This window comes from Manis pentadactyla, chromosome 7 (assembly GCF_030020395.1).
Source record: "Manis pentadactyla isolate mManPen7 chromosome 7, mManPen7.hap1, whole genome shotgun sequence".
Lineage (NCBI taxonomy): Eukaryota > Metazoa > Chordata > Mammalia > Pholidota > Manidae > Manis > Manis pentadactyla.
The window spans coordinates 61,886,259-61,900,033 of NC_080025.1; the positions used below are offsets into that span (position 1 = coordinate 61,886,259).

The following is a 13,775-nucleotide window of genomic DNA, read 5'->3' on the forward strand; positions in this document are numbered from 1 at the left end:
ACCTTTAATGTTGATAGATTTATCTAGGAGCTGCTGCTACACTATTATTCAAATATATGTATATTTTAATTGATTAGCAATGTAGTGGGGTTAGGGGGCCTTTAATATTTACAAGTGATTTTGCTTTATTTTTGCAATTACTGATACCTCCATGTGCTTATCCTACTTTTTGCATCTATTGAGTGTCCATATGACATTAGAGCATTAGATTCTATGTTATACGAATTCACCTTGACTGGAAATCACTGACTGTGGTGCCAAAATTGGAGGTGATCCAAATGCAGATTGGTGGGTCAAAGTATTCAAGACAAGTGCTCATGAGGGATATCCTCCAGGGCAGGTAACACACAGCAGCACACAGGTCTTACTCATAGGTACCTCCCAGTGCAGAGAAAGGGTTGACACCCAGTAAAAGCTCAGTAACTATTTGAATACTGTTACAAAAACAATTATGCAACAACGCCATCAATCTGTAACCCTTGACCATCTAGATTATTATTGTTAAATAGAATATGATTAGAGAAAACAGAGTTAGATCTTGATAGTGTGAACATCTTTAGTTTTTGAAACTCTGCATTTCTTAGACAGTATACTTCCTGTAGAAAATATGTAGGCTTGGTTATTCACTCAATAACAACACCATGCAAAAGCTAAGAATAAAAAAATCTCTATCAGAAGACAGGACTTTGGAAAAGTAAATCACCTATTTAACTTTTGAAAATTATGACTATTACTTGATTTCTCCTAAGAAAAAAATATTTGTATAACTTAATCCCTAATAGGAACTTGATTCAGAATAAAAGGATGCACAGAGGGGTTAGCTCATATTATGCTAAGATACATTAACGCAAGGCGACCTCCAATAGACACCATAAAATAGGGCCTTAAAAGAGAAAAAAATATCTAAATTTTATTTCATCCTTCAACTAGAAAGTATAGCTGCTTAATTTAATTGACTTAGAAATATGGTTTAATAGAGTATCTCTTTTGCCCACCTAGTCAGCTCCCAACATTTTGATTGCAAAATGAAGGGCATTTACTTTGATACCTTTAACTATCACTCATTTAGAGGACAGTGTGAAACACTCTTTTCCAAAGGGTGTTTTAGAATCATGAGTCAAAGGAATGACAAATTAGCCAGCTGGAGAGGGACAAATCAGCTAGCTAGTGCTGCCAGAGTCTTCATGGATGCTTCAGAGTAAGATGAAAGGGAAATAAAGGGGTTGTTAGCCACACATATTCAATAAATGAAATACTAACAATTTCACAATGTATTAATAACAAGTTAATATCAAACTCAGAGACTTACTCAACATAATAAGTGCCATATATGGGGTCATCGATTTTTTCCCAGCCATATGGAAGCTCTGAAAAATAAAGAGTTACTTCTTTCAGTAAATGAGTCAGAGATATCACAATTTTTAATGAGTAATACAATTTGATTTTTCATGAATTGCAGAGATAGGCTACCAAAGTGGAATAAAGTATTCAGAGTCAGTATCAAATTTCTGACACATACTGTAGGAAACATAAACAGCATTGACTTGGAAATTGGCAGTTAAAACACAGAGAGCTCTTTGCTCTGCAGATACACTGCTGGTCTAGCTGTTTATCCCATGCCAGGCAGTAGGACGGAACACCATCATGTTGTCACCACTCAAGGCAATACAGAAGGCAAATCGCTGTCCTGAAAGTGCACACAGCTTTCTTATTTATTTGTATTTTCACAAGGAGGATTTCAGGATAAAGATAATCTTTTCAAAATATACTTCTGCGGATAGCAAATCACTTCTGATGACTGAAACAAGGACATGGTAAGTTCTCAGTTGACATTCCACTAGTCGAGATGGGTAGCTTGCTGTTCTGTCCACATGGGTCAGAATTTGAATACTGCCAATATATCCTCTGGGCATAGTTTTTATAAAGTCTAAAATGCCAAACACACTTGCCTTGACAATGTGGTTCATATTTCCCATTCTCCATGGCTATTTTTAATATACAAAGATGTAAAATATCAACAATACTATACATGCAACTGAAGGCAAAAACAAGCTATTTGAAAACCAGGCTTTGCCTTATAAAACTGTTCTCAAAAATCATTGAGCCTTTATAATTACTAACCCCTATAAATATGTAGACTATCATATTTTTCTTGATATTAATTATATATATAGAGAGAGTGAGAATTTGAAATTTAAGATATATTGACATGCTTTGAATAACACATTTAAATGAAATTTAAAAGATTTATTATAGTTAGTAGTAACATGTTCACTGTAGAGAAGGCACAGATATTTTAAAAAATTAGAATCACCTGCAATTCTGCCATCCAGAGATAATCACTGTTAATCTTTTGGTGAATATCCTTAAAACATATATAACATATATATATTACACAGAGCCTGTATAATCCCACCAGTCTTCTACTACTGACTATTTGGGACTTTCCAGTTTTTACCTGTAAATATAATATGTGTTGGATTTACTAAATCTATCATCATTCTCCTAGTAATTTAGTAATGATAAAATGCCTAAACATGGAATTTCAGATGAAAGGGCAGGCAGCCTTTTATGGCTTTTTATTGATATTGACAGATTACCACCTTCTCACTCAGTAAAGAGAACCAATTAAAAATCTCATTGGGAGTTCATCAGTGACTTTGTACCATCAAAATTAAGTACAGATCCACAATTCCTCATCCAAAATTTAGGGACAGATCTAGGTTTTGAAATTCAGAATTTTTCTGATTTTAGAAAGTTAACACAAATGCAATTTGTGTTATTTGCTATTCTATAGCACTCCAAGCAGAATCTGGGCAAGTACTTTATAATCAAACACATGAGTATTTTTGCAACCAAGATTCTGTCATTCACACTACGAGGCATTCAAATGGACTACTTGGTATCAGTTAGCATTGGTTTGCTGCAAATGAGTCCAGGTCAGGATACATTTTACGGCCAAATGAGTTACAAAAGGCAGTCTTTAAAGTTTTGGTATTTTGGATAGGTAGAGAAAGCATTATATATCATTATTTAAAAAATCAACCAAATTGTTTTTAAAATGGAAGCCTGTAGTTGTTTTTATTTACATTTCTTGGATTTCCAGTTAGTTTGAACATTGTTTATTTGTTAATCCTCGAGCAATTACTTTTTCTTTTGTGCTTTTCTCATTAAAAAAAAAGCCCAATTCATAAGAGATCCTTATGTATTAAAGATATTAATTCTTTATCATATGGTACATATATATTTTTAAGTGTTTGCTAAGGTTTTAGTTTTGCTGAACTTTTTTTAAATACATAGAGGTTTTACATTTTATTTGGCATATTTCTCAGTGTTTTCATTTATGTATTCTTTCACTGGAGCTAAGCTTAAATACTGAAGAAATTTTTCAAGTTTTTTTTTAATGTAAAGTCTAGGTTATGACCTCACTTAATAATTCTTAGATAACTCATGTCTTAAACATAGAACACCAAATTGTGGAGCATCTTAAGAAAGAAATGTTTTTTTTCAAAATGATAATAAGAGTATTACTCAGTATTTACTATGGATCAGGTACTGATGGACTTTCCATGTACTGACTTACTCTAGCCTAACAACAACTCAGGATTTAAAAACTTTGTACTCTGTTTCCAGTGATCTTAAGCAATTTAAGTATCAATGTAGACACTCTGTTTAACACAGCATAAACAACACAATTGAGACTGAGGACAGTAACTATCCAGACGGTTTTCACCAAATTCCACAAGCTACTAGAGAATCTGACTACTAAAAAGAGAAATCCACTTGGCAAATATCTATTGTGTACCTTTTATAAGCAACTGAAGTAAAAGAATATATACAGAGAAAAGCAATTTATATTATGCTTATTTATTACTAATATGGCTGTTACATGTACTCATAATAAGTTTAATAACATCTCATGAATATAATATGTAAATGAATCATATTCAATAATATACAGAGTAAAAGCCTAACATGGTTAATTTTATGAATACTTGTCCTACTTCTTAATGGCATTGCTATATAGAAACATTTCATGGCCGAATTTTTAAAATTATCTTCTATATAGTAAACTATTCCTTCACTTATTTCTTATCTTTGGCTCTTTTATGAGTAAATTACTAATTCTAGGCAATGTATCTCAGAAACAGAGCTCATTGGTTCTTTATCTTTGCAAATTTACAATGCCAAAGGTTCTGGGAACAATTCATTTAGTATCCTTTCCCACTTGCCATCATGAAGTAGTCATCAGAATTTAGGGAGAACTTCTGATTTGCTTTTCATAAGCTATCAATATATTTTGTTTGCATGCTTGTTTCATGTTTCTAAAATAAATTATTAATTCATGCCTAAACAAAATCATACTGGATAAATATTTATACCTTAAGATAATCTACTAGTGGTCTTTAATTCACATTTTTGAGACAAAATGATACGCTGCAGCTTTAACCTGTTACAAAGAGCTGTCATTCATTTCATTTCAAGTATCTGAAAGGGACTCAAGGATGAATGTTACAAGAAACCAGTCACAGATCCATACATTGGTTCATTTGTAAATGTGGCAGAATGGGTATAAAAATCTACAAGCAATGCTTAAAGTGGTGTGTGTGCACATGTGTGTGTATCCTCCTTAATGACATTTTCCTTGAGCAGCTAGAATGCTAATACAAGAAACCACAAGTTTTCTTAACTCATAAAAAGACAAATCAGAAGATAAACATTTTAAGATTATAAGCTGAAGAGTATACATCTATACGATGAAAAGTTTAGAAAGTTAAGAATCATCTTTCACTGTGAAAAATGAGCTATTTGAACTTGAATTAGGTTTTGAAAATTAACTGCTTCTTTTAAAAGTTAAGCTAACAAATGAGAAAAAGAACTTCCAATTTTGTACTATTTGCCCAATCAGGCAAGCATGTAGCTTGGGACTCTTGAGTCCTAGGTTATTTAGAGTACTGTATTTCAACAATACCTGACAAATTTGCAGATGATTAAGGTCACACTAATGAAAGAATAACATATACTATGCAACAGGGAAAAATAAACACTTGAGATCAGAAAGGTTAATGCTGCATTAAGAAATGTTTTAATTGAGATTTTCTTCAGGCCATGGAACCATGCAATAAATTTAGTGATTAGTTATTCCTATAGTGATTTGCTCTGCAAAAGTCTGTGTAAGTGTCTAGATTAATTTGTAGTCAGTCACATAAGCTTTGTAAAACTGCAACTGAATCAAAACATTGAAGAGGCATCTAGATCTGTCTGGATTGTGCCACAACTATTATATTTTTTCCTTACTTGCTTTTCCCAATTTGTGTGTGTGTGTATGTGTTAGGTCCATTTTCATTGCAGAAGACCAAGACTCCTTTATGCTAGCTCACAAAAACCAGTTTTCAGGCCACAGCTGGGAACTTGCAGAATCCAAGGACAGTAGTTCTTGTGGAAATGGGACCCAATTACTGGAAAGCTGTGATGATCCCAGGATACAGTACCTCAGGGTATCTCAAAGAATCTTTCTTGTCTTTATCTCTGTGTTTCTTTCTCTCAGTGTCATTTCACTGTGTATATCTCCCTCCTTCTCTTCTCCTACTGACTGGAGACATCTGCCTGCTCATCTTGTCTGTGTCCTGGAATGGCTTCCCCATACTTGACTCTGTGTTACTTTTTATCTCAAGCACTGATATCACTACTTTGATCTTTGAACTTCCCAATTCTGTATCCTGTCTTCCAAGAATGCATCAATTCTGTTCATTTTCTTCAAAATAATTCAAGTTACCTGGCCTGGCAGATCAATGTAACGGCTGTTCTCAGGTTAAGAATCCACCCACAGAATAATCAGGCCTCACTGGGGATTGTGGAGATAAAGAGCCACATCTGGCAAATTCAAATAGAAGGACATTCTATAAATGACCAGTACTCTTCACAAGTGTCACAGTCATGAAATAGACAGATGGAGGTACTGATGCAGTGTGGAGGAGATAATAGAGGCATGAAGACTAAATACATTGTAGGATTCTGGATTGGGTCCTCGGCCAGGATATTAGTGAGAAAAGAGGCAACATTCAAATAAGGTTTATAGGTAGGCAAAACACGAATATTAGTAAGTTTATTAGTAGGCAAAACATGAATGTTAATCATGTTAATTTGGACTTTTTTTTTTAAATTGAGGCTCTTACTAATGTGTTTTAGAGGTCACGACATTAGAAAGAAAATAAGAAACATAAAAAGTTTCCCAAGGTCAAATGATATCATGTACAGTATACAATAATAGCTAATACTCATATTAAAATCTTTTCCTCCAACTTTTACTAGAATTTTGCTATAGACGATGTATAAAAAACTGGGAAAAAAAATTAAGGTTTCCTAGAAGGTCATATAACTTTTGCTCCTAAGTCATCTTTACGAGTCCTAGTCTTTAGGAGTGTGAGTTTTTATAAGAAATACATTTTAGATGGAACAAAAAAGAAGGAAAAGAAGAATATTCTGCAAGAATAAAATATATAAAAGATGATCTTTGTCCTATTAATAAACTTTATATCTTTGTCTTTTCCTTTACTCAAAAATACATTGCAAGTAATAAAAGTAAATTCTTAATAACTTCTTGTTTTAACAAAATCCATACAATAATGCTAAACTAACCAACTCCCATTTCCCTGCATAAAGATACAGTTAATAGTGTACCCTTCCAGATCTTTTTCTGGGTAGCAAGACTCAAATTTACTCCTCTTTAGCACAGAATTTTATTCTGTTCTGTCAGGAAAATAAGCAATCAAACAGAACAACAAACTATAAAACTTAAAATTGAAAGTAGAAGATGTTCCTTTGTGTTCTCCCTGTCACTTTCCTCAGAGAGTGTCCACATGAAGAATGCAAACCAGCTGATGTCATGGAAATACAGCCAGTGAGGTCTTCATTTGTGGGCACCGGGGATGGAAGCCTTGCCATTTTTACGGGGGGAAGAAAACTGTATTTTACAGTACTGACAGGTAATTCATTCATGTTATGTCGATTCAGTCTGAGTATTTCATTACCATGGTTATTATAATGGATTTAAGAAATACTGACCATGATTTCATGGGCTTGTTGGTGATAACAGATTTAATTACACAAAAATTTCTAATTTATTCTTTAGTGTATCTTAACAAATTTGAGTGGAAAATGTGCAAGATCATCTTGGCAGATATTGATGCATGAAGAAATGTGTATTCAATAATGTTTTGGATGTTCAGGGGCCCTTTTACTACCTGGAAAAAAGCTGTCAAATATAGAAGGGAGTTTTTGTCATGCTAACTTAAAGAGGACAGAGTAATTTATTTGAGATGGTGACAAGAAGTGGTGGCAGAAAGGCATGTCACAAAAAAAAGACGTTATCTGATAAAGACTCAGAGTCAGATTTGGTTTAAGTTTGCAAGTATCATTGGAAGGTTGAAAAGTGATGAACCTAGTAGGTGCTTATCTTTATATTCTCAGAGCTCTGGAGAAAGGTCTGATTATAAAGTAAGTAATATTTAGGAAGCAACTCTGTGTTCCAGTTTCCTCTTAACTTCTACAAGTCTATGTTAACCCATACACTGATTTGTCCATGCATCTGCTTATCATCATCACATACTTAAAATTATTTATTGAAACATAGTGGGCTTCTACAGTGTAAAGATTGACATCTAAATTTTAGTCTCTTCATGTATGCTGAAAAACCACAAATGTCCACTAAGAGCAATAAAACTACCCATAATTCACACCTACAACATATTAGAACAAAGAAAATACTGTGAACTTCCAAAGTTATGTGAAAGTAGGGACGTGACTGCTCCAATCCAGCAAAGCCAGCTCAGGAGCCCCTCTGGATCAGAAAGTCAGGTGGGCAGTGTGCAGAAAACAGGGAGGGGGCCACGAGGCTGGGAGTACAAAGACAGGCAAATTCACCCTCAGGAAGAGAAGTTCCCATCCTGAGTGAGAAAGTTCTAATAACAGACCTGTTGATCAGAACATAGCTACTAGGGAATTACTAGAAAAAGGTTGAACATGAGCAGAATGAGAGGCTGAGTTTGGGGAAGGCAATGCTTAAGCAGAGGGAGATGATGTTGATGGACAAAATGGCCCTTGGAAATTTGGTTATGATAGGAAAGAAGCATGGTATAGAAATTAAGTGTTTGCAGACTCAAAAGAGAATTTTAAGATCATAAGACATCAAATAATCTCTTGGCAAAAAAAGATGTCATCTGCTAGAGAATTAGTACATCACAAGAGAAACAGAAGAGGGTGCTCATGAACTAAGAATATGGCAATCCACCAAAATCCTTTATTTTTGTTTATATGAAACTGTTATTGCTGGTCTTGCCAAAAAATAAAAAATAAAAATCAATAGAAAATAGCAGACAATATTCATACAAAGTTACCATAAAAAATCTGAAACAAAAGTCAAAACAATACGACTAATGAAAATTTGCCATCCTCCCTCAAAAGAAAACAGAAACAAAACACAAACAAGAAAACTGTAATGAAATCTCAAGATATTTTGAAACAAGCATTTGAGTACAAAACATTTTAAATCAGAAATTGAAAAACTCTGGACAGAAATGGACAAAAGAATAAAAAGATAGTAAAGGAGAGTTGACCAAAATGAGAAAATAAATGTTTAAAAAAGAATCTTTGAAATTAAAACTAATGTCTAAGAGAAAATTAGATTCAACTGAAAATATAATAAGGGCCATTGAGGAAAGACACAGCAATAGCCAAGAGAACAACATGAAATAAACAAAAAATAAAAAGAATCAGAAAGAAGTCATTAATATAGAAGATAGGCAAAGATAATTCAGTATACATATAAGTGGAATACATGAAGAAGTTAGAATACTTAAAACTATAATCCAAGAAAAATTCCCAGAAATAAAATAACTGTATCTATATACTGCAAGGGCTCTCTATGTACTGGAATACTGTCCCAGAACAATTAATTCCAAGATATATACCAGTCAGCCACTAGACTTAAAATATAGAGGGGGAAAAAATGGCTAAAAGATAAGTTCCTTATAATGGAAAAAAATCAAGTGGGTATCACAGCTTAGGAAAAACGTACACATCTAGGCAACAATGAAGCAGCATTTTAGAGAATCTCAATGAGTGAGTCTAAAGTTGCATATCCAGTCAATCTGTTTTTCAAGTATCAACACACACACATACACACGAATTTAAAATATGCAAGAATCTGGAAAATATTGTACCTAATAACCTTTCCTGAAGTGTGTCTACTTAATTAAACCAACCTTTATTCAACCGAGAGATGACTAGAGGAAAGGACTAATAGTAATCATTCAACACATTTAATTATAGATCTAAATGTAGAACAAAGGTAGGAATAAAGATGTTGAAATAATATGAAAATATTATGTTTAAACACTGTTGAAATAATGCAATTAAAAAAGAGGAGAGAAAAGGAAGAATGACCACTGATCTCATTGATTGATGCTTAGGTAATGGGTGGGAGTCACAGAATAGCACTTAACTCTAACAACTGAATAAAGGCCTTATGGAAGTTATCAGTATAAAAAGCAAACATTAGAATATAAATACAAACTCTTCTAAATACCAAAACCAATAAGCAAAAAAAAAAAATCACAGAAAACAGAAAACAGAAAGAAAAACAATCAATACAGCATGCTATGGTCAATAAGTATAACAAAGTTACATCTGACAGAGCTAAAACAAAGCATAGAAATGAATAAACATTACCTCTCTTATTAAGATTTCCTAACAAGCTCATAAAGAAAAACCCAACGCCAGCCTGTAAAAAGGTGACACATTTAAACAAAGTGATTCAGACAGGCTAAAAATAAAGGACTGGGCAAAGACATACTACATAAATAGAAAAAATTAGAAAGCAGGAGTTACAGTCCTGCTAGCAGATTGCACAATTCAAATCAAAAGCATTAACCAAGGCAAAGAACATTACTTTATAATAATGAAGGCCACAATTCATAATGAAGATACAACAGTTATCAATATCTGTCTATCAAATAATACAAACAACCCTTACAAAGCTTCAACTATAGGAAGTTGCAAGGAGAAATAGAAATAGAATAATAGCAGATATTAAAGATTGCTCACAGTCTAAGATAGGTCAAGTTGACAAATCTACACATATAGAACTAAATGTACACATACAGGCAAATCTTTAGGTTCTTTCTGAAAGGTTTTGTGCCCCAATAATAGAGAATACATATTCTTCTCAGGTACACATGGAACATTCTCCAAAATTGTCTATACATTAGATTACAAAATGTCTTACTAAGTTCCACAAAGCAAAAATAATACAAACAATAATCTCTGACCATAATACAATAAAACTTAGACATTAATCACAAAGTCATAATCAAAGGAACCTTCACTAGAAATTTAAAAAAATCATAATCAAAGGAACCTTCACTAGAAATTTAAAAAAATCATAATCAAAGGAACCTTCACTAGAAATTAAAAACTTGAAATAAAAAGCTCTTGGGTTAAAAGGAAATGTGAGCAGAAATTGCAGAAGTTTTAAAAGTAATAAGAGTAAAAATACTAAGTACAGCAAAAATACTAATACAGCAAAATCTGTAGGGTGTAACTGAAACAGTAATTAAATTTTATAGTAAACTCTAATCTCTCTCTCTCTCTCTGTAGAAATAATGACAGTGAATTCTCAATTCAAAAGTCTAGAAAAAGAACAAAGGAACCTTTCCAAGAAAAAGAACAAAGAAACAAAAAAGGAATGTAAGTGATAAAAGTAAGAACTTGTATGGTAGAAAATGGAAAAATAGTAACACTAATCAAAATGTTCCTTCTTTTTAAAACTCAGCAAAATAAACACAAACTAAGATTTAAAAAAAATTTAGTCACAGATAACAAAGAAATGATGAAAGGGAGACATTCAAAAAATTATAGAATACTTTGCATAAACCTATGCTAATAAAACTGAAAATCTAATGAAATTAGAAATTTCCTAATTTTGAAGAAAAATATTATTTATGAAAATTGGGCCAGCTAAACTAGATTGGTTTTTTTTCAATTTACCTTTGTAAACTCTAAATGTAAAAGAAGCAAATAAAACAATATGAGTATCAGTGATAAATTCCTCTATAAAGTGAGTGTGAGGAAAGGCTTTTTTATCATTACTCAAATCTGAAAAACTTGACTACATAAAAGCAGGAAAGAATCTCTGTATATTCCAAAACATAATTGATATCAAAAGATATATGCTGAACAGAGAGAAAATATTGTAGTATGTACCGGTGATAAAGGGCTACTCTCCTTCATAAAGAACTTTAGAAAGTAAAAGAAAAAAAATACTTGATGAAAAATGTACAAGAGCCAGGACCAGAGGGTTCACAAAATATACACAATGTCTTCTGCACATGAAAAGATGCCCAAGTTCCTTATCACAAGAGTAAATGCAAGCTAATGCTATACTGAGATGCCATTCTTCACCCATCCATTGGGAAAAGCTGAAAAGCCTGACGACACACTCTTTTGGCAAAGTTGTGGGAGAGCTGGCCCCTCTCATGCAATGCTGGATGGGCAACAGGGAACAATCTCTATTGAGAGGAGTATGGCAATAACATACACAACCAGACATAATTTACCCTGTGACTCAACAATCTTTCCTTTGAGAAATTTCTCTAGAGTTTCATTTTCAACAACACAAAAACCAAATACACAAGGTGTGGCAGTATTATTTTACTAGCAAAAGAAGGAAGCAACTTAAATACCCAGCCAAGATAACTGATTAAATAAACACGGTGCATACATGTTCCAGTCCTAAAGCTGCAAGACTTATGAGGAAACTCTACGACCTGATAAACAGTGATTTGTGGGATACATTGCTAAACAATATATTTGGTAAAAGGCTCACAAGAAGGAGAGCCAGAAATGAAAGAAACTGTTTAACTATGAGAGAGGGGTGTGAACAGTTAAATCAAAGGGGTAGGAAAGGGAATAAGACTTCTTTGAGTGTATCTCTTTATAATTCATGCCAATGTTCTTTTATTCAAAAAATTTTTTTAAAAGATGAAAAAAAAATCCTAAGATGAAATACAAACAGAAGCAAATGAGTCTAACTATATGAAATTGCTAATGACTTAGAAAGAAAAAAAATCAAGTTTTAGAGAAATTACAGATTCTGGGACTAGGGTTTTATTATACAAAGACCCAGAACACAGAAGTATTGAAAATATACCATTGAGATTCCAAAAGGAAAACTATGTATATATTATACATATATATATATATATATATATATATATATATAAAATGCCTCACCATTTAGTATGCTTTCCTGATAGCACCAGGATCTGGTTTCTGGGGCGTGGGGTTTATTAACATTGCCTTCCACACTGGGGTCTGGAGCTTTAGATACTCATGAACAAAAAGCTCAAGAGCAAAGTTTTGAGAGTGTGGGGGTGGGGTAAACATGAATTGTAGTGATCCCTGTGAATTATTAAATTTTAGTCTGGCCTTAGGTCTAAGTCACTACAATTCATGTTTCTGGAGAAGACAGGTTGAGTCTCCCCAGTTCACATTGGTTCTTGAGCTGCCACTGACTTTAGAGAACCGGTACCTGAGGCATCTGCGAAAAGAAACCCTTGGGCACTGTGGAGGCTGCAGAGATGGAGTCCCTTCACCCTGGGAAGCTGCAGTTCCAGGCGATCGTGACAACCTTAGAGACACTGGGCATCTGGCTCAGTCAATGGAATGTAAGGTGTAAAGTCATTGAAACGGGAAACTTAAAAAAAGCCTGGGAACCAAAAACAGGTATTTCTTCAGAGAGGGCCTGCCAGAGTTTTGTTGCCTTTCTGGGACCAAGAATGGTATTTATGACTTCAGAATGCAGTCTTGCTAAGCGATAAAGTAGTACATGAATCCTGGCCTAGGTTTCTAAGAGGCGAATCTTGGGGAAGAGGTCAGCTCCAGAATAGGAGACTGGCGACTGAAAGCCTTCTTCCTCCTTAGCTTGTCATATTTTTGCCTCCAGGGAGGTCAGTCTGTTCCACAGAGCGCTAAGAAACCGATTACACAGCTCCACCTGGGGATGTCAGATGGGTACTAGGATGGGCAGCTGTGGGGCTCATTGCATGCCCTTCCATACTGGAACGGTCTCTACATTTTAATCATTGGAAACTTTAAGAATTGTTTAGCCACCATTTCCCAGGGGGTCAGGATGAAGACCTGGATTATGAAAAAAGAAAAAAAATGAACAATTTTGCTTTAATTGTTCACCTTGCCTTATCAGCGAAGATTTTAACAATGTAGGAGAAATAGCTGAGGGAAATGGCTGTTGTGCCGTGGTTTTAGTGGTGGCTGTGACTGCTGTTTTCTTTTTATGCCCCTGAAATAACTGGCTTTCAATAGGATATTCTATGGGTTTGTGCTTCAACATGTCCTTGATGAGATCCTGATATATTAGTATAAATGAAATTTGCAATCCATCACTAATCATACTACTTAGCATATCTCTCATAATGTGAAGTATTTTGTGCATTTAAGAAATATTTATTGTTGATCTAATCTGAGGGAAGCAGTGGGCTGGGCTGTGAGGGTACAGGGGTCAGGCTCAACACCCATGGAGCTGATGGTTTCAGACAGAGCCAGCCTTTAAACAAGTAATTTCACTCATTATTAATCCATTATAACTTATGATAAATGCTACTAGGAGATGTACATGTATATTTTACCCTACCCAAACCCTCAGGAAATTTTTGAAGAGTTTGGAATCACATTTATTTCATAGATATAATTCATTACAA

The 13,775-nt window shown here is 33.9% G+C and overlaps 1 protein-coding gene across 5 annotated transcripts in view; it reads right to left on the minus strand.

Annotated features, from left to right (window-relative positions):
- Window positions 1-13,775, minus strand: part of MAGI2 (membrane associated guanylate kinase, WW and PDZ domain containing 2) — a 1,519,032-nt gene that overhangs the window by 332,380 nt on the left and 1,172,877 nt on the right. For all 5 annotated transcript variants that reach the window (XM_057504444.1, XM_057504445.1, XM_057504443.1 and 2 more), the window contains one exon: window positions 1,310-1,367. In XM_057504444.1, coding sequence (XP_057360427.1) covers window positions 1,310-1,367 — 58 coding nt within the window. The remainder of the gene's footprint in view (window positions 1-1,309; window positions 1,368-13,775) is intronic.